General features: G+C 37.6%; 3 protein-coding genes across 3 annotated transcripts in view; 2 read left to right on the forward strand and 1 right to left on the reverse strand.

The window, feature by feature from the left end:
• The window catches only part of LOC118763974 (zinc finger protein 271-like), a 22,850-nt gene extending 19,136 nt beyond the window's left edge, over positions 1 to 3,714 (reverse strand). The window contains exons 1-2 of the mRNA XM_036504084.1: positions 3,530 to 3,714; positions 1 to 394 (exon numbers count right to left, since the gene is read on the reverse strand). The exon at positions 1 to 394 is cut by the window's left edge and continues 583 nt beyond it. Coding sequence (XP_036359977.1) covers positions 1 to 17 — 17 coding nt within the window. The 5' untranslated portion in view covers positions 18 to 394; positions 3,530 to 3,714. The remainder of the gene's footprint in view (positions 395 to 3,529) is intronic.
• Positions 3,715 to 3,983: 269 nt separating this feature from the next.
• LOC118763973 (zinc finger protein 91-like) lies at positions 3,984 to 18,769 on the forward strand. Its single transcript, XM_036504083.1, has 4 exons — positions 3,984 to 4,360; positions 5,710 to 5,980; positions 15,777 to 16,957; positions 17,207 to 18,769. Exons 3-4 carry the CDS (start codon positions 15,909 to 15,911, stop codon positions 18,225 to 18,227), a joined length of 2,070 nt encoding a protein of 689 aa, XP_036359976.1. The 5' UTR covers positions 3,984 to 4,360; positions 5,710 to 5,980; positions 15,777 to 15,908; the 3' UTR covers positions 18,228 to 18,769.
• Positions 4,378 to 8,116, forward strand: LOC115213277 (zinc finger protein 678-like). Its single transcript, XM_029782210.2, has 2 exons — positions 4,378 to 4,445; positions 6,534 to 8,116. The coding sequence occupies exons 1-2, from the start codon at positions 4,378 to 4,380 to the stop codon at positions 7,582 to 7,584; spliced, it is 1,119 nt and encodes a 372-aa protein (XP_029638070.2). The 3' UTR covers positions 7,585 to 8,116.
• Positions 18,770 to 22,500: the final 3,731 nt, after the last annotated feature.

Below are 22,500 nucleotides of genomic sequence, written 5' to 3' on the forward strand. Positions count from 1 at the left end.
AGAGAATAATTTGTCATACACGACACAAAGATGTCTATTTTATTCCAATGAATATGGTAGAATTCAGTTGTGTCATTATTTTCAGAGAATAATTTAATATTATATTTTTTTATCTCTGATTTTGTTTAATATCCAAAACAGATGAAAACTGTCAAGTCCTTTGTAAAGTTAATCAAGTTTATTTAACCTGTAATGCAATCATCTCCTCTACATTCCACACAGTGAAGACAAGAAAACGTTGCTGTTAATTCCATTGTCCAGAAGAAATATTTTCCAATTCTTTATCATAAATTTTTACTTATATAAAGTAGCTGATTTATTGATGAAAGTGCTTTGTAAATGCCTCGTCTTCCTTTAATTGATGATGCGGAATAAAATCATCGGATGTGATATTCTGAAATAGGAAAAGATACAATAAGAAAAGAGAAGATGGATGGTTAAATGACATAATAATTCAACATGGCAAACATTACATTAACTTTCATCCATTAAATGTCTACGTTTGCACGGACCAGAATCCATTGAGACATAGAAACTTTTTCAACATTTTGTCCATGGGTGAATTGTTTTTATATTTCTCTATTTTTTTTTATTCGTTTCAGTTATTTGACTGCAGCCATGCTGGAGCACTGCCTTTAGTCGAGAAAATCGACCCCAGGACTTATTCTTTGTAATCCTAGTACTTATTCTATCGGTCTCTTTTGCCAAACCGCTAAGTTACGTGGACGTAAACACACCAGCATCAGTTGTCAAGCGATGTTGGGGGGACAAACACATACATATATATATACACATATATACGACGAGCTTCTTTCAGCTTCCGTCTACCAAATCCACTCACAAGGCTTTGGTCAGCCAGAGGCTATAGTAGAAGACATTTGCCCAAGGTGCCACGCAGTGGGACTGAACCCGGAACCATGTGGTTGGTAAGCAAGCTACTTACCATACAGCCACTCCTATGCCTATTTATTTATATTTTCCTCATTGTTTCTTTGCTTTAAATTGTTTCCCCTGTAAAGTGGCAAGGTCTAATGGTAAGGGCAAGGCTGTGAATCTGATACCCAGTGACACACTGTGTCCCCAAGGCACTTTATTTCACATTGCTCCAGTCCACTCAGCTGGCAAAAATAAGTTGCAGCTGTAATTCAAAGGGCCATCCTTGTCGTATTGTATGTCATGCTGAATGTTCCTGAGGACTATGTTAAGGGTCCACATGTCTGTAGAACACGCAGCCATTTGCATGTTACTTCTAACACAAAGACACACATAATTGTAGGAATGAAAGTTTCCATGCACCAAATTCCCTCATAAGGCTTTAGTTGGCCCAGGGCTATAGTAGAAGGCACTTTGTCCAGCTGCCTCATAGTGGGGATGAACACAGGACCACTTGCTTTGAAAGCAAATACATGGTTCAATATCCTTTATTTATAATTTAGAGAAATATTTGGCTGCTATTTCCAGCAGCTTGTGTGATCTATGTAAAAGCTCTTTTACTGAACAAGACCATCATCATTGTCAGCATTTTAACATCCCCTCTTCCGAGCTTGAGGCAGATATTCTACAGCTGGATGTCCTTCCTGTTGCCAATCCTCATCTGTTTCCAAGTAAAATGATATTCCACCAAGTCCAAACATATTTACACAGAATATTGGAAAGAAAGAACATCGCCTCCATGAGGATAAGGCTTCAGTTGGCCCAGGGCTATAGTAGAAGGCACTTTGTCGAGATGCCACATAGTGTGGGTCAACACAGGACCACTCGGTTTGAAAGCAAATACATGTACCTAAAACTACAGATAGCTTTCTTTGTCATGTTACAGGTCTTAGGATAAAAGCCATGTGATGACTGCTATTTCTAGCATAATAAAAGACCAGCAGAGGATGAGTTTTAGTGGGTATATGATTGTTTTCATTGTTTGGTTGGTAATATGGTGATTAGACGTGGGTTACATGTAAATGAAGGTACTACTTAAGAAGAGTGGTCCCGGTGCGCACACTCGCGCAGGCTAGTCGATCCTACGACTACCTAGCAAAGTAAATAAAACACAAAATAAATAATGTATCTTTTCGGTTTGAACGGCAGTTTTTTAAAATAATTTCCACGTAACTAAACACTTTTAAACTTCGTATACTGGTAGAATGTATTTATAAAACATCTTTTTCTCTTGGCTTTATTGAGAAAATTCTATAGTTTGTAAAACAAAGTAACGATCGACTAGTCACGACTAGCTAGCGCGGATACGCGAGTGCGCGCCCCGGGACCACTCGGTACTACATGAGAACAGTGGTCCCGGTGCGGACTAGTCGATCCTTACTTTGTGTTTTATTTACTTTGTGTTTGGCATAACTTCGGTGTAAGTACCGGATACATTTCGAGAAAGTGTTTTTTTTATATATGGGTTAGGGGTGGGAGAAAAGGGTTTGTTATCTTCAGAAATATAAACACAGTCACACATTTCAAAAAAGTATTTTTTTTATATATGGAGGGTTAGGGTTAGGGTTTGTGTTAGGGGTAGGAGAAAAGGGTTTCTGTTATCTTCAGAAATGTAAACAAAGTCACGTGTGTACATATACCGAAATATCGCCACATACTCTAACCCCCCATATATAAAAAAAAACACTTTTTTGAAATGTATCTGGTACTTCCGGAAGTACACCGTACTTGTACCGTAAGATCGCCCTGTTTTATTTACTTTGTTTAACAAAAATTATCTATTTTGGGTTTTATTTACTTTGCTAAGTAGTCGTAGTAGGATCGACTAGTCACGACTAGATAGCGCAGATGCGCGCACCGGGACCACTGTTCGCTAGTAGTACTGATCACTCTTCTTAAGTAGTACCGTAAATCAGTGGTTTTCAACCAGGGTTCCACGGAACCTTAGGGTTCCGCAAGAAGTTACAAAACTGCTAAAATCGGCAGTAATTTTTAATTCTCCTGTGCAGATATGTGTGCATAAGACTATTAAACTATTGCACAGGGGTTCCTCGAGCCAGTGGAATGTTTCCTTGGGGTTCCGCTCTAGCAAAAAGTTTGAAAAGCACTGCCGTAAGTGAAGAATAAAGATTCACTAAATAGGACCAAAAACAATTTTAAGGTACTACTAGCGAACAGTGGTCCCGGTGCGCGCTCTCGCATACTCGCGCATCCGCAGCCAGCTAGTCGATCCTTACTTTGTTTTTGTGTTTTATTTACTTTGTTTAAAGAATTATTTACTTCTTGTTTTTGTGTTATATTTACTTTGTTTAACAAAAATTATTTACTTTGTTTAAAAAAATTATTTTGTTTACAAAATTTATTTATTTTGTGTTTTATTTACTTTTCTAGGTAGCCGTTCTAGGGTCGACTACTTACGACTAGATAGCGCGACTGCGCCCACCGAGACCACTGTTCACTAGTAGTACCGAAATGTTTTAATGAAATATACGTTTTGAGATCAAATTTTTATATAATTTTACGAACATCATGTAGGAAATTACCTTAATGTTACTTTTTCTTATTACAACCTTAAAATAAATCTTTATCAACTTACCGTATTCTCATGCATCAGTGCCCGATATTAAATCACAAGGAATATTTAAATTTTCCACTGCTGTAAAAGTTATTCCCCTTTAAACGATTAAATTTCTCCGATTCTCCCCGAGATGGCTCTACGCGCTAGAAATCACCTTAGAGTCGGATCATGGCTGCTATTTTCAGCACGGTGGTATCTCGTAGATACCCTAATCTATAATTTAAATAATTAAGACCAAATATCTTACAAACCATAGAATTTTCTCAAGAACGCCAAGAGAAAAAGATGTTTTATAAACACATTCTACCAGTATACGAGGTGGATCTTTTCGGTTTGAACGGCAGTTTTTAACATAATTTCTAGGTAACTAAACAATTTTAAAGATCCTACGAGGTTTAAAATTTTTTAGTTACGTAGAAATAATTTTAAAAATCTGCCGGTCAATCCGAAAACATCCAATAATTTTTTTAATAAAGTAAAATGCCACACAAAAACACAAAGTAAGGATCGACTAGTCACGACTAACAAGCGTGTGTACGCAAGTGCGCACACCGGGACCCCTGTTCTCAAGTAGTACCCAACAACGTAGCATTCTCGTCGTGTCTCCTTGGATTGTCTCAGGGCTAAACATAAAAAAAACCGGAAAGAGACAAAGCAGGCAGCGACGACGCATGTGCAAAGCACAACAGCTTTTAATGGAAATTATGAAAGACGCATAAAGGAACTCAATAGCCAAAACTGTTCCTCTTTTCCTTTTGGCAAGTCAGGTCCCTCACTGCCCTAGAACTGATGCTGCTGGCTCTCTTTGCTTCGACTCCCAACACATGGTGTCGCGAGGCCCTTCTCACAGTAAGTACCATCTGACAATGTATTCTCTCCTGTTTTTACCAGAATGCCGCAACGTCTTGCAACGAATCAACAAAATTAAAATTGGGTATTACTAGCGAAGACTGGACCCGGTGCTCGCACAGTCGCGCGTCCGCGCTAGCTTGTCGTAAGTAGTCGATCCTACAACGACTTGCGCGTATGCAAATGAGTTGATTTTACAGAATAGAATAAAAGAATTTTTAAAAAAAAGTAAATAAATTATTTCTTAGAACAATGTATATGATTTTTTTATACAAATCAAATAAAATGTGTGTGATATATTCTTTTAGTTTTCATATTCTTAATTTTTAATCGTGTGTGTGTGTGTATACACACCGATACAAATAGATATTATATATGTGTTTATGTGTGATATATTCTTTTACTAGTTTTTAGTTTTTGGACAGCATCCATAGTAGGTACATCATTATATATATATATGTGTGTGTGTATGTGAGTATATATATATATATGTGTGTGTGTATGTGCGCATATTTTCTTGTTTGTTTATTTACACTAAACCCCCCACCCCTTTGTCTTGATCATTAATTAGATCCATTGGTTGTCTTCCAACCTACAACACAACTCATTTGCATACGCGCAAGTCATTGTAGGATCGATTACTTACGACTAGCTAGTGCGGACACGCGTCTGCGTGTGGGCGCGCACCGTGTCCAGTCTTCGCTAGTAGTACCTGTTTATTGAAGAACCGCAGTGACCTATGCATACCAGTCTAGCCTTTCAATGCCACCAATGTTATCCAAGGGTTAGGCACAGATTGATAGAGCAGAGCAATCGATACAGAGTATGTACAAAAATGCCTAAGAGTTTTTGTTTGATTTGGCTGTTATTTCTAGCATGTGTGTAGCCTGCTAGTAGGCCGTAGACTCGGGAGTGCAGGAGGTTCTTGTAATTTTTTGTTTTTCCTGAAAAGTTGAAATTTTGCAACCAAATTTATTCAGAATCATAAGCTCCGTATTTCTCTAAGTATTTTCTCCCCAAAAACTTCTGAAGATAGTGAAAAGTGAAGAAATGGGTGGGTGTGGGTAATTGAAATTATGAAATAGGGATTTTGCAAGTTCTTAAAAGAATTATTTTTCAGAATTGTAATCTCCATAGCCGAAAACGTGGGTTTCATTAAAAAACAAAACTTTTCAGTGGTGGTTTCAGATGTTTAGGCATACCAGTCTTTCAACAACTGAGTGAATTCTGACCCATATGAAACTAGGCATTAAATGAATGACAGTGTTGATGCTGTAATATTTGCAATGTTGAATTACTATATCATTTATCTTTCACTCGTTATCTTACTGCTTCTTTTCTTATTTCAGAATATCCCACCTTGTTGAACTGAAAGAAATTTCTTCATTGAGATGTACCTTTGATAGTTTTATCAACTTTTATTGACTAAAGGAAGATGATATATTTATAAGGAGCCTTCATCAATACATCGCCCTTTTTATATTGATATAATCTATGTCAAACAACGGCGAAATGTTTTTCTTGTCTTCACTGTCTGGAATGTAGAGGAGGTGATTGCTTTAGAAGTTGAATAACTTTACGAAGGACTTGACAGTTTTCACCTGCTAATTTAGATATTAAGTAAGATCACAGCTGAAAAACATAGCATTAAATTATTCCCTGAAAATAGGAACTGAACTGAACACAAAAATATTCATAGAAATGAAAAAAACAATATCTTTGTGATATATATGAGAAATTATTCTCTCAGAATGAGTAATTTAATAAAATCTAAAAACCCTGATACAAGAGAGAAACCATATTCCTGTGATGTCTGTGGAAAATCATTCTCTCGAAGAACTCACTTCACCATTCACAAACGTATACATACAGGGAAGAAGCCATATCAGTGTGATATCTGTGGTGAATCATTCTCTAGAATTGGTCACTTGACTAGTCACAGACGTAGCCATACTGGGGAAAAACCATATCATTGTGATTTGTGTGGTAAATCTTTTTCTGAAAAGAGCACTTTAACTAGTCATAAACGCATTCATACAGGAGAGAAGCCATATCATTGTAAGATCTGCGGTAAATCATTTTCTGATGCCAGTCACTTAAAAAGGCACACACGTATTCATACAGGTGAGAAGCCATATCACTGTGATATCTGTGGTAAATCATTCTCTTGTAGTAGCCACTTGTCTGATCATAAACGTATTCATACGGGTGAGAAGCCATATCATTGTGATATCTGTGGTAAATCATTCTTTTGTAGTAGCAACTTGTCTAAACATAAACGTATTCATACAGGAGAGAAGCCGTATCACTGTAATATCTGTGGTAAATCGTTTTCTGGAAATTGCAATTTAACTAGTCACAAGCGTATTCATACAGGAGAGAAGCCGTATCACTGTAATATCTGTGGTAAATCATTCACTTTTAAAAGTCAGTTGACTAATCATGAGCCTGTTCATACAGGAGTGAAACCATATCCTTGTGATATCTGTGGCAAATCATTCTCTGAAAATGGCAGTTTAACAATTCACAAGCGTGTTCATACGGGTGAGAAACCATATCGTTGTGATAACTGTGGTAAATCATTCCCTTCTAACAGTCACTTGGCTAATCATAAGCGTATTCATTCTGGAGAAAAACCATATCACTGTGATATATGTGACAAATCATTCTCTCAGAGTAGTGGCTTAAGTAATCACCAGCGCGTTCACTCTGGAGAGAAACCATATTATTGTGATATCTGTGGTAACTCATTTCCTTGTAATAGAAACTTGTCTAAACATAGACGTATTCATACAGGAGAGAAGCCATATCACTGTGATATCTGTGGTAAATCGTTTTCTGAAAATAGCAATTTAACTGTTCACAAGCGTACACATACAGGAGAGACACCATATCATTGTAATATCTGTGGTAAATCTTTCACTACTAAAAGTCACCTGACTAGACACAAACGCATTCATACAGGAGTGAAACCATATCCTTGTGATATCTGTGGCAAATCATTCTCTCAAAGTTGCAAATTAACTGTTCACAAGCGTATTCATACAGGAGAGAAACCATATCAGTGTAATATCTGTGGCAAATCATTCTCTGAAGGAGGTGTCTTAACTAGACATCAGCCTGTTCATACAGGGGAGAGACCATATCAGTGTGATATCTGTGGTAAATCATTCTCACGGAAATCCCACTTAAGTAGACATAAGAGTATACACACACAAGTGTGACTGTATAAGTATTAAAATTTATTACAACATGCCTAAAATTACTTCTAGTTTTTCTGAAAAGAGACAGGGATTTTTTTTTATCTCTTCAAATTTCATGGTATCAACTTCAGTTTCATCAATGTCAACATCAAATTCAGCAAAGACTTTGATTTCTGAAGATGGTCATGCTGGATTTATGAGGAATTTGTTATGAGAGAATAAAGGAATGGGAATAATGAATAAAAGGGTAAACTGAAATTGGTTTTGTCTATGTACTTTCATCAATGTTTACGTTATCATTATCATCATCCTTTAGCGATAATTTTATCTATACGCTGGCATAAGCTGTGACATGAGGTGGCAAGCCATAGTTCTGCACTAGGTTCCGGTCCGATTTGTTTGGGTTTCTCTGGATGTATTCTCCTAATGCTAACCAGTTTACAGTTTATGCTGTGTGCTTTATATATACACTTTTGCTTTTTTTATTCATTTGACTGCGGCCATGCTGGAGCACCGCCTTTAATCGAGCAACTCGACCCTGGGACCTATTCTTTTGTAAGCCCAGTACTTATTCTATCGGTCTCTTTTTGTCGAACCGCTAAGTAATGGGGACATAAACACACCAGCATCGGTTGTCAAGCAATGCTAGAGGGACAAATACGATGGGCTTCTTTCAGTTTCCGTCTACCAAATCCACTCACAAGGCTTTGGTCGGCCCGAGGCTACAGTAGAAGACACTTGCACAAGATGCCACGCAGTGGGACTGAACCCGTAGCCATATGGTTGGTAAGCAAGCTACTTGCCACACAGCCACTCCTATATATAATTTATTTTCTTGTTTTTATTGGATAGTATGTGAAGCATGTTTTTTATATAGCAATATTATTATTATTATACTTTTCTAGTTATGTATATCCTCTGATGAGGCCTTTGGTTATTTAAACATACAAATATAATCTTTAATGCCTAGGACTATGTTACAATAGCATCCATAGGCAATTTAAGTTGGATTGACTTTTGACCATAGGCTGTAACAGCTGTAAGGAGCAGTTTATTTGTAATATTTTTTTGCCTATTGATGTATGTTGTTTTGTTCGATTTTCATGTTCTCATTTGTATAATTAATAAATAATGTGAAATTGTAATATCGTAAGTTCATGATCGAAATGAATTTGTTCCTCCATTTTCTTATTTATATATATATCATCATCATCATTGTTTAACGTCTGTTTTCCATGCTAGCATGGGTTGGACGGTTCAACTGAGGTCTGGGAAGCCAGAAGGCTGCGCCAGGCCCAGTCAGATCTGGCAGTGTTTGTACAGCTGGAGGCCCTTCCTAACGCCAACCACTCCGTGAGTGTAGTGGGTATGCTTTTCACGTACCACCTGCACAGGTGCCACACGAGGCTGGCAAACAGCCACGATCGGATGGTACATTTTACGTGCCACCAGCATATATATATATATATACACATGCACATAAATATATATATACACATAGGCGCAGGAGTGGCTGTTTGGTAAGTAGCTTGCTAACCAACCACATGGTTCCGGGTTCAGTCCCACTGCGTGGCATCTTGGGCAAGTGTCTTCTGCTATAGCCCCGGGCCGACCAATGCCTTGTGAGTGGATTTGGTAGACGGAAACTGAAAGAAGCCTGTCGTATATATGTATATATATATGTGTGTGAATATGTTTGTGTGTCTGTGTTTGTTCCCCTAGCATTGCTTGACAACTGATGCTGGTGTGTTTACGTCCCCGTCACTTAGCGGTTCGGCAAAAGAGACCGATAGAATAAGTACTGGGCTTACAAAGAATAAGTCCCGGGGTCGAGTTGCTCGACTAAAGGCGGTGCTCCAGCATGGCCGCAGTCAAATGACTGAAACGAGTAAAAAGAGTAAAGAGTAATATGTATATTCATGTGTGTGTATGTATGCATATCTAATACTATAAATGCGAATATCAGTGTGTCACACTTTTTCAACTTTACTCCTAGAGGCCATAGCCCAACATATGATACCATTTTGTAATCAGGGTGAATTAAGAATATTCCAGGGCGAATCTGGACCTGTAATCCTGATATTTTGGGTTCCCAACTGAAAACTTCACCAAAAGTATAAAAAATGTGAGAATCACTTGGAAGCAGAGATCCTTACTGGTCCAAGAAAGGGAGAAAGAGTTTTAATACTAAGAATCCCCTTAATTCCTCCAGATTTTCCTTTTGAATTCAAAAGACTTCAGTTTCTAGTAAGAATGAGCTATGCAATATTAATCAGAAAGTCCCAAGGACAATCATCAAAAGTACCTGGGCGTCATCATATGGGACTCTGCTTTTCTCACGGCCAGTTCTATGTTTGTTGTTCAAGGGTTGGGAATGGAAACAAAGCTATTTGCACTGGCCCTGAATGGGAAGACCAAAAACGTTGTTTTTGTCATGCAGCTTTGCAATCATTGTTTTGATGAAAACTCAAAATTGTTTGAGAAATATTGGTCTAGTTTAATAAAATTTAATATGTACTCAATACGTGAAGGTCCAATCAAGAGCGCTCCACAGGGATTAGCTTAAAAGCCATCCAATAGGGCAGCTTTTAAGCTAGTACATATATATATCACGTGACCGACCAGGCTATCAGATGTTGCTACACATCGCTGGTCACAATGCGCTTCACAGTGTTTTAGCCTTCAAATGACGCCACCCTGCTGGCTAAGCGAGCAGGCCAACAGAAGAAAGAGTGAAAGTTGCGGCGAAAGAGTACAGCATGGATGGCCTGCCGGAGCCTCGTGGAGCTTTTTAGGTGTTTTCGCTCAATAAACACTCACCACGCCTGGTCTGGGAATCGAAACTGCGATCCTATGACCGCGATTCCGCTGCCCTAACCACTGTGCCATTGCGCCCCCACATATATATATATATATACACACACAAAGTAAATCCTTCAGCACATCTCATGGTTGGTCAGTATAAATTATTCCACAGGTAAGGAAATGAGTGTGATGGGTGGAAATTCATTCGGCCAGCAGCGATGATGGAAAAAAAACTATTAAATAGATATCTTGGCAATTGCCAAGAAATCAGATTCTGAAGGACATGTCGCTCAGCCAGAGAGTAAGAATGAAAAAAATTGGGGTGGAGCAGGGGAAATTGATATTTTAAAACGTGTTTTTTGACCAAAATTGTGATCTCCGATATCAAAATGCATATGAGATTAAAGGGGGTGGGAAGGTTACATGTCTATGTGGAGTGCTCAGCCACTTGCTCGTTAATTCCATGAGCAGGCTGCTCGGTTGAATGTATCAACTGGAAACTGCATCGTTGCAACTGATCGAGTGCCAGTGAAATACAGACCGTTCAACTTTACGAATCTATTTGGTAGACTTTGGACAGAAATTTCATTTACAAGGTATCAGTGAAAAAATTTGCAAAGGAAGAGGACATCCTCATCTTGTAAGAAACAAAAATATGAAGAGGAAGACAAATTTCAAACCAGAGTGAGGAGAAGATTTTGGATTGGTCGTTAAAGGAGGCAAACCGTTGTACCTTACTCCCGAGGCATATGGGTCAGGCACAAATGCTTTAGATGTCGCATTCTGTACATGCTTAGGGAATACATGGAACCAAATGCAATGTTAGTGTGTTAACGATGTGGCCAAACTAGGTACATAGCGATGTGTTGCAAGGTGGGAAATGAGGAGAGTTTCCCCACGAAATTAACTGAAAGGGCACCACCGATCGTTGTTTGGAATAAAGTTTATGGTAATGGTGTGGGAAGCATGAGCCCTTTTTGATACCGTTAGTACAACCATGGGATCTTTCGGTTTGAACGGCAGTTTTTTCTAGCGGTGTCATATGAAATTGTCACCAATAATTATGACCATAGTATCGATCTATTGCATTTCAATGTTTTAGGGTTAGTTAGGGGTGGTGGTGGGGAGGGTATCTTTTTTTCTTCAGAAATGTAAATAAACCCAATCTGTTTCTTAAACGAGGGACATATTCATATGGCACAGAATGTTTTTTTTACCTCAATAGACGTCATTGATTGGTTGAAATTGTAGAAATTGAAGAAAAAAAAACAACAAATATCTTACAAACTATAGAATTTTCTCAATAAAGCCCAGAGAAAAAGATGTTTTATAAACACATTCTACCAGTATACGAAGTTTAAAAGTGTTTAGTTACATGGAAATTACTTTAAAAACTGTCATTCAAACCGAAAAGATCCCAACCATGCATGTAGTAGTAAAATTTAAAAGGAAGGAAGAATACAAGGATGTCAAATTTCTGTAAATAAACGTATGTGATGGGTAGGAATCAGAAAGGAAGAAAGAAGGTATAATGACATACGTGCACAAACATGTACATATGCATGTGCATGTATGCATACATTTAAACACACACATATATACATACACATGCATGCTCAGACTAATACAAGACCCACATTAAACTCCTCACTCATATCACTATCGAACCAAGAGTTTAACTAGGGTCTGTCCATCGCACTTCCTTAGCGTTACCTGCCACTCATTGGGTCTTCTAGATACCAGTACCTCTCATATATATATACTTATATGTATATGAACATATATATATATAAATATATATATATATATATATGTAGGCACAGGAGTGGCTGTGTGGTAAGTTGCTTGCTTTCCAACCACATGGTTCTGGGTTTGTTCCTACTGCATGGCACCTTGGGCAAGTGTATTCTACTATAGCCTCGGGCCGACCAAAGTCTTGTGAGTGGATTAGGTAGACAGAATCTGAAAGAAGCCTGTTGTATATATGTATATATATATATGTATGTGCGTGTTTATGTTTGACCACCAACATTGCTTGACAACCGATGGTGGTGTGTTTATGTCCGTGTAACTTAGAGGTTTGGCAAAAGAGACCGATAGAACAAGTACTAGGCTTACAAAGAATGAGTTCTGGGTTCGATTTGCTCGACTAAAGGCAGTGCTCCAGCATGTTTGCAGTCAAATGACTGAAACATGTAGAAGAGAGTGTGTATATATATACATATATTTCTTTACTACCCGCAAAGGGCTAAACACAGAGGGGACAAACAAGGACAGACAAACGGATATGTATACATATATATGTGTATATATATATGTAGTGGACTGGATGTGATGTGCCATATCAATCAATATGAAATAGCCCACAACTAAATGTAGTGTACATATATAACACTTCAAGGTTCTGACATCAAAGTAACCAGTGAACATGGAAGAATTAACACCAAGAAGTGTTATTTACATATATCTATTTGTTTACCTGAGGCATAAGAGAAACAGATAGAAAATTCTCTGTTATATAGGCTATGTTTAGTAATGTAGGTCAAACCTTAAACAAAGGTCTGACCTTTCCTTGACCAGTACAGGTCCTAGGGTGTGGAGTGTTTCCTCATCAATCAACTAGTGTTGTGGATTTGACAAGCAACAAGCCAGTGGATTTGGTTTCAAATCTCAGGCAGGGTCAAGTTGGACCCTCACCTATATATATATATATATATTGTTATATTTCGGAATGGTCATTTTGCCAGTTTAGCCAATAAAAACACAAGCACTATATATTTGGTGTTATTTTGCTTCAGTGTTATTTATTTTTTACATTAATCTTTCGTCACACTCCTGTGACCACATCAGTGGTCCTTTGTTTTCTTCTTTCTTATTCGTGTGTCTCTCCTTACTAATGGTCAGCCATTTTGTATGTCTATTGTATGTCTTCATTTGCGCATGCTTATATCTCTATGTGCATCTATGTTTAGTTATGTTGTGTGTGTGGGGTGATGCCTGTAATATTTGTATCTTCTGTTTATATACGTTCATGTAATTTGTTTTTGTTGTTGTTGTTTTTGTTTATTCTCATTTTGTTCATGTGTTTTTTGGCTGAATTGGCGAAATGACCATTCCGAAATATAACAATATCTGTTTCAACACACGACTTCACATAAAAAATCTTGCACAACAAATATATATATAAATTACTCATGAGTAGTCAACGGCCATCCATTAATATGTGTAGATGCACATACCATTTTACCTTCTATTTTTATAAAATAAAGTGAAGGTATTTAATTCCATATATTAGGGGGCAGATGGGACTCCTTAACCTTGGTGAAGGTATATTATTTAGGAGAGGGAAACTTATATAAACCAGGTCTTTGGTTGTGAGGGTCTCCTTAACAGGGCTGTACTATCAGTACAATTCTGACTCATAAAGTAGACTAGGCTCTCCAGCTTATAGCAGCTTGTCTAGGAGATGAAAACTTTTAAAGAAAAAACCTGAGTTGTGTTGTTTTTAGTATTGTGACCATATTCTTGCTATCATCACTTCTAAAAAGTGTGGGTGGTTCTACACAAGCCTTCAACACTCAAATCAAATCATCCGTTTGGAGTTTCTGACAACTTACATTTATTCATTCCATATGGCAGAGCTTCAAGTTGTGAATATCAAAAGGAGAGTGAAAGTGATAAGACAGGTAAAGGATATTACTGGGAGTCTCATGCTGGATCTCTATACAGTCGGTGACCATTAGGTGATGGCCGTACCAGCAAAGAACTTGTGAGTAACTGCGGTTAAACGACAAGAGGTCATCCAGAAAAGAGAATGCCTACAAAAAATGCAGAGGCCAGGGCCAACAAACCCCCTCCAGTCGGCAGCGCCATCTATGGGAGAATTGAGGAAATACAATATAAAGGGAAATAACTTCTACAATACTCCAAACCACGCCGTCCCCGTAAATTATTAATTAAGGTGCTTAATTACTGATCACTGACTTGTTGTTTATATCTGAATACGGTAAGTTGACCAAGATTTTCTTTAAGGCTGTAATGATAATAATAATGTAAATTATAGAATTATGTGAACCTCTCGATGTTACAGTAATTATTTGGAAGGCATAACAATAGGGAAATATGTTTGCTCGTCTTAAATAACTTTCGAAGGGAAATGTTAATTTGTTGTTTATGAAAACCTATTATCAACTGTTACATGTGATATAAAGTAAATTAATTTGTAAAATGAGAGTATTGTGGTATAATTAATTAGTAAGATCAGAGTAATGTAGCATAATTAATTTGTAAAATTAGAGGACTATCATTTTACTATTGTTAATGTGATGAAGGCTGTCACATTAATAAACGTTGTCCTGTTGATTAATCGGTAAGTTGGCGAGGATTTCTTTTAAGGTTATACTAATAATCGTTTCAAATTTTGCCAGTCGAATACATAGAACTCAGTATTTCCCGAAAGGGATGAAAGGCAAAATCAACCTCGGCCGTATTTGAAGTGAGGACTTTCCGCTGATGTCGACTTCGACTTTCATTCGTTTCGGGTGCATAAAATAGTAATAGTGATGATGATGATATCAATCTTTAGTACTTTAAAGGCGACAAGCTGGCAGAAACGTTAGCACGCTGGGCGAAATGCGTAGCCGTATTTCGTCTGCAGTTACGTTCTCTGTTCAAATTCCGCCGAGGTTGACTTTGCCTTTCATCCTTTCGGGGTCGATAAATTAAGTACCAGTTACGCACTGGAGTCGATTTAATCCGCTTGTCTGTCCTTGTTTGTCCCCTTGTGGGCAATAAAGAAATAAGAAACGTTAGCACTGTATTTCGTGTGTCTTTACGTTCTGACTTCAAATTCCGCCGGGGTCGCTTTGCCTTTTATTCTTTCGGTGTCGATAAATTAAGTACCAGTTGTAGACTGGGGTCGATCTAATCGCCTGGCTCCCGCCGCAAAATTTTCGGACCTTGTGCCTGAAGTAGAAAAGAATCTTTAGTACATGAGACACAATGTCTGAAATTTGGCGGAAGAGTGTAGGTCGATTCAATGAAACCCAGCGCTCTACTGCTTCTTCTTTACCTTACTGCTTCTTTTTCTATTTCAGAATATCACTTCATGTTGACACGAAAGAAATTTCTTCATTCAGATGTACCTCTGGTATTTTTATTGACTTTCATGGATTAAAGGAAGACCATATTTTTATAAGGCACGTTCATCAATACATCAACCTTTTTATATGAATAAAATCTTCATCAAACGATGGGAAAATATTTCTTCTGGACAATGTAATTAACAACAATATTTTTTTGCCTTCACTGTCTGAAATGTAGAGGAGATAATCAATTTACAGATTAATTAAGTGTTGATAACTTTTCAAATGAGTTAGCAGTTTACATCTTGTGTTTTAGATATTCAGTAAGATCACAGATGAAAGAAATCTAGCATTAAATTAATCTCTGAAAATAGTGATACAACTGAACACAACCATATTCATGGAAATGAAAAAAACACTATCATTGTGATATGTTTGAAAAATTATTCTCTCGTAATGAATCATTTTATTAAACGAAAAAACCCTGAAGTAAGAGAGCCATATCACTGTGATATCTGTGGTAAATCATTCACTGAAGAAAGAGTCTTAACCAAACACAAGTGCATTGAGACAGGAGAGAAACCACATCACTGTGATGTCTGTGGTAAATCATTCACTGAAGAAAGAGTCTTAACCAAACACAAGTGCATTGAGACAGGAGAGAAACCACATCACTGTGATGTCTGTGGTAAATCATTCACTGAAGAAAGAGTCTTAACCAAACACAAGTGCATTGATACAGGAGAGAAACCACATCACTGTGATGTCTGTGGTAAATCATTCACTGAAGAAAGAGTCTTAACCAAACACAAGTGCATTGATACAGGAGAGAAACCACATCACTGTGATGTCTGTGGTAAATCATTCTCTCAAAGTGGATCTTTGACTTGTCACAAACGTATTCATACAGTGGAAAAGCCATGTCATACAGGAAAGAAGCCATATCATTGTAATATCTGTGGTAAATCATTTTCTCAATGTGGTCAGTTGACTACACACACACGCACACATACAGGAGAGAAGCCATTTCATTGTAATATCTGTGGTAAATCGTTTTCCCAAAATTCTCACTTAACTTATCACGTACGTAGTCATACTGGGGAAAAACCATACGAGTGTGATATCTGTGGTAAATCATTTCCTGGAAGTGGAATGTTAACTCGTCACAGACGAATACATACAGGAGAGAAACCATTTCAGTGTGATATCTGTGGTAAATCATCTTCTCAAAGTGGTGACTTGGCTAAGCATAAACGTACTCATACCGGTGAGAAACCATTTTATTGTAATATCTGTGGTAAATCATTTTCTGGAAGTAGTGACTTGATTATACACATACGTATTCATACAGGAGAGAGGCCGTATCATTGTGATATCTGTGGTAAAACATTTTCTCAAAATGGTACCTTAACTTGTCACAAACATATTCATACAAGAGAGAAGCCATATTGTTGTAATATCTGTGGTAAATCATTCTCTAGAAATAGTCAGTTGACTAGTCACAAATGTATTAATGGGAAAAAACCATATCATTGTAATATCTGTGGTAAATCATTCTCTTCAAATAGCGTTTTGATTAGTCACAAACGTATACATACTGGGGAAAAACCATATGCATGTGAAATTTGTGGCAAATTATTTTCTCACAACAATACTTTAAATAATCATAGACGTATTCATACAGGAGAGAAGCCATATCGTTGTAATATCTGTGGTATTTCATTCTCTAGTATAAGTCCTTTGACTAATCACAGACGTATTCATACTGGGGAAAAACCATATCAGTGTGATATCTGTGGTAAATCATTCTCTAGAAATAGTCATTTGACTAGTCACAAATTTATTCATACTGGTGAAAAACCATATCAGTGTGATATCTGTGGTAAATCATTCTCTACAAATAGCTCTTTGATTAGTCACAAGCATATTCATACTGAGGAAAAACCATATCGCTGTGATATCTGTGGGAATTCATTTTCTCAAATCAGTGCTTTAAATAAACACAGACGTATTCATAGTGGTGAAAAACCATATCAGTGTAATATCTGTGGTAAATCATTCACTGAAAACAGTCATTTGACTAATCATAAGCGCATTCATACAGGAGAGAAGCCGTATCATTGTAATATCTGTGGTAAATCATTCTCTACAAATAGCCAGTTGATTAGACACAAACATATTCACACCGAGGAAAAACCTTATCGGTGTGATATTTGTGGCAGATCATTTTCTCAGTGCAGTACTTTAAATAATCACAGACGTATTCATAGTGGTGAAAAACCATATCAGTGTGATATCTGTGGTAAATCATTCCTTAGAAATAGTCATTTGACTAATCACAAATTTATTCATACTGGTGAAAAACCATATCAGTGTGATATCTGTGGTAAATCATTTTCCCGAAATAGTAGTTTAACTAGTCACAGACGTATTCATACAGGAGAGAAGCCATATCACTGTGATATTTGTGGTAAATCGTTTTCTGAAAATTGCCATTTAACTCTTCACAAGCGTACACATACAGGAGAGACGCCATATCATTGTAATATCTGTGGTAAATCTTTCACTACTAAAAGTAACCTGACTAGACACAAGCGCATTCATACAGGAGTGAAACCATATCCTTGTGGCAAATCATTCTCTGAAGGAGGTGTCTTAACTAGACATCAGCCTGTTCATACAGGGGAGAAACCTTATCAGTGTGATATCTGTGGTAAATCATTCTCACGGAAATCCCACTTAAGTAGACATATGAGTATACACATGCAAGTGTGACTATAAGTATTAAAATTTATTACAACATGCCTAAAATTACTTCTAGTTTTTCTGAAAAGAGACAGGGATTTTTTTTATCTCTTCAAATTTCATGGTATCAACTTCAGTTTCATCAATGTCAACATCAAATTCAGCAAAGACTTTGATTTCTGAAGATGGTCATGCTGGATTTATGAGGAATTTGTTATGAGAGAATAAAGAAAAGGGAATAATGAATAAAAACTGAATTAAACTGAAATTGGTTTTGTCTATGTACTTTCATCAATGTTTACGTTATCATTATCATCATCCTTTAGCGATAATTTTATCTATACGCTGGCATAAGCTGTGACATGAGGTGGCAAGCCATAGTTCTGCACTAGGTTCTGGTCCGATTTGTTTGGGTTTCTTTGGATGTATTCTCCTAATGCTAACCAGTTTACAGTTTACCCTGTGCGCTTTATATATACATACATATATATATATATATACTCCTTTACTCTTTTACTTGTTTCAGTCGTTTGACTGCGGCCATGCTGGAGCACCGCCTTTAATCGAGCAACTCGACCCTGGGACTTATTCTTTTGTAAGCCCAGTACTTATTCTATCGGTCTCTTTTTGCCAAACCGCTAAGTAATGGGGACATAAACACACCAGCATCATTTGTCAAGCAATGCTAGGGGGACGAACACAGACACACACACACACACACACAGATATATATATACACATATATACGACGGGCTTCTTTCAGTTTCCGTCTACCAAATCCACTCACAAGGCTTTGGTCGGCCCGAGGCTATAGTAGAAGACACTTGCACAAGATGCCACGCAGTGGGACTGAACCCGGAACCATATGGTTGGTAAGCAAGCTACTTGCCACACAGCCACTCCTATATATAATTTTTTTCTTGTTTTTATTGGATAGTATGTGAAGCATGTTTTTTATATAGCAATATTATTATTATTATACTTTTCTAGTTATGTATATCCTCTGACGAGCCTTTGGTTATTTAAACATACAAATATAATCTTTAATGCCTAGGACTATGTTACAATGGCATCCATAGGCAATTTAAGTTGGATTGACTTTTGACCATAGGCTGAAACAGCTGTAAGGAGCAGTTTATTTGTAATATTTTTATTTTTATTATTTTTTTGCCTATTGATGTATATTGTTTTGTTCGATTTTCATGTTCTCATTTGTATAATTAATAAATAATGTGAAATTGTAATATCCGTAAGTTCATGATCGAAATGAATTTGTTCCTCCATTTTCTTATTTATATATATATCATCATCATCATTGTTTAACGTCTGTTTTCCATGCTAGCATGGGTTGGACGGTTCACCTGGGGTGGGGAAGCCAGAAGGCTGCACCAGTTCCAGTCTGATCTGGCAGTGTTTGTACAGCTGGAGGCCCTTTCTAACGCCAACCACTCCGTGAGTGTAGTGGGTGCTTTTCACGTACCACCTGCACAGGTGGCAAACGGCCACGATCGGATGGTGCTTTTTACATGCCACCGGCACGGGGGCCAGACGGGGCTGGCAATGGCTACAATCGGATGGTCCTTTTTACGTGCCACCAGCATATATATATATGTATGTATGTATATATATATACACATGCACATATGTATATTCATGTGTGTGTATGTATGCATATCTAATACTATAAATGCGAATATCAGTGTGTCAGACTTTTTTTACTTTACTCCTAGAGGCCATAGCCCAACATATGATACCATTTTGTAATCAGGGTGAATCCATGAGTGAATTAAGAATATTCCAGGGGGGGTGGACCTGTAATCCTGATATCTTGGATTCCCAACTGAAAACTTCACCAAAAGTATAAAAATTATGAGAATCACTTGGAAGCAGAGATCCTTACTGGTCCAAGAAAGGGAGAAAGAGTTTTAATTCCAGGAATCCCCTTAATTCCTCCAGATTTTCCTTTTGAGTTCAAAAGACTTCAGTTTCTATGCAATATTAATCAATAAGTCCCAAGGACAATCATCAAAAGTACCTGGGCTTCATCTGATGGGACCCTGCTTTTCTCACGGCCAGTTCTATGTTTGTTGTTCAAGGGTTGGGAAGCTATTTGCACTGGCCCTGAATGGGAAGACCAAAAACGTTTTTGTCATGCAGCTTTGCAATCATTGTTTTGATGAAAACTCAAAATTGTTTGAGAAATATTGGTCTAGTTTAATAAAATTTAATATGTACTCAATGCCTGAAGGCCCAATCAAGAGCACTCCACAGGGGTTAGCTTAAAAGCCATCCAATAGGGCAGCTTTTAAGCTAGTACATATATATGTCACTTGATCATGTGAGCGACCAGGCTATCAGATGTTGCTACACATCACTGGTCACAATGCGCTTCGCATTGTTTTAGCCTTCAAATGACGCCACCCCGCTGGCTAAGTGAGCAGGCCAACAAAAGAAAGAGTGAGAGAAAGTTGCGGCGAAAGAGTACAGCAGGGATCGCCACCATTGCCTGCCGGAGCCTCGTGGTGCTTTTTAGGTGTTTTTGCTCAATAAACACTCACCACGCCCGGTCTGGGAATCGAAGCTGCAATCCTACGACCGCGAGTCCGCTGCTCTAACCACTGTGCCATTGCGCCTCCACATATATATAAATATATATACACACACACATGATAAGAAGACAAAGTAAATCCTTCAGCACATCTCATGGTCGGTCAGTACAAATTATTCCACTGGTAAGGAAATGAGTGTGATGGGTGGAAATTAATTCGGCCAGCAGCGATGATGGAAAAAAAACTATTAAATAGATATCTTGGCAATTGCCAAGAAATCAGATTCTGAAGGACATGTCGCTCAGCCAGAGAGTAAGAATGAAAAAAATTGGGGTGGAGCAGGGGAAATTGATATTTTGAAAATGTGTTTTTTGACCAAAATTGTGATCTCTGATATCGAAATGCATATGAGATTAAAGGGGGTGGGAAGGTTACATGTCTATGTGGAGTGCTCAGCCACTTGCTTGTTAATTCCATAAGCAGGCTGCTCGGTTGAATGTATCAACTGGAAACTGCATCGTCGCAACTGATCGAGTGCCAGTGAAATACAGACCGTTCAACTTTACGAATCTATTTGGTAGACTTTGGACAGAAATTTCATTTACAAGGTATCAGTGAAAAAATTTGCAAAGGAAGAAGGCATCCTCATCTTGTAAGAAACAAAAATATGAAGAGGAAGACAAATTTCAAACCAGAGTGAGGAGAAGATTTTGGATTGGTCGTTAAAGGAGGCAAACCGTTGTACCTTACTCCCGAGGCATATGGGTCAGGCACAAATGCTTTAGATGTCGCATTCTGTACATGCTTAGGGAATACATGGAACCAAATGCAATGTTAGTGTGTTAACGATGTGGCCAAACTAGGTACATAGCGATGTGTTGCAAGGTGGGAAATGAGGAGAGGAATTACTGCGCCACAAGTTCCCCACAAAATTAACTGAAAGAGCACCACCAATCGTTTGGAATAAAGCTTATGGTAATGGTGTGGGAAGCATGAGCCCTTTTTGATACCGTTAGTACAACCATGGGATCTTTCGGTTTGAATGGCAGTTTTTTCTAGCGGTGTCATATGAAATTGTCACCAATAATTATGACCCTAGTATCGATCTATTGCATTTCAATCTGTTTTAGGGTTAGGGTTGGTCATTTAGGATTAGGGTTAGGGGTGGGGGGGAGGATATCTTTTTTTCTTCAGAAATGTAAATAAACCCAATCTGTTTCTTAAACGAGGGACATATTCATATGGCACAGAATGTTTTTTTTACCTCAATAGACGTCATTGATTGGTTGAAATTGTAGAAATTGAAGAAAAAAAAACAACAAATATCTTACAAACTATAGAATTTTCTCAATAAAGCCCAGAGAAAAAGATGTTTTATAAACACATTCTACCAGTATACGAAGTTTAAAAGTGTTTAGTTACATGGAAATTACTTTAAAAACTGTCATTCAAACCGAAAAGATCCCAACCATGCATGTAGTAGTAAAATTTAAAAGGAAGGAAGAATACAAGGATGTCAAATTTCTGTAAATAAACGTATGTGATGGGTAGGAATCAGAAAGGAAGAAAGAAGGTATAATGACATATGTGCACAAACATGTACATATGCATGTGCATGTATGCATACATTTAAACACACACATATATACATACACATGCATGCTCAGACTAATACAAGACCCACATTAAACTCCTCACTCATATCACTATCGAACCAAGAGTTTAACTAGGGTCTGTCCATCGCACTTCCTTAG

Source organism: Octopus sinensis, linkage group LG6 (assembly GCF_006345805.1).
Source record: "Octopus sinensis linkage group LG6, ASM634580v1, whole genome shotgun sequence".
Lineage (NCBI taxonomy): Eukaryota > Metazoa > Mollusca > Cephalopoda > Octopoda > Octopodidae > Octopus > Octopus sinensis.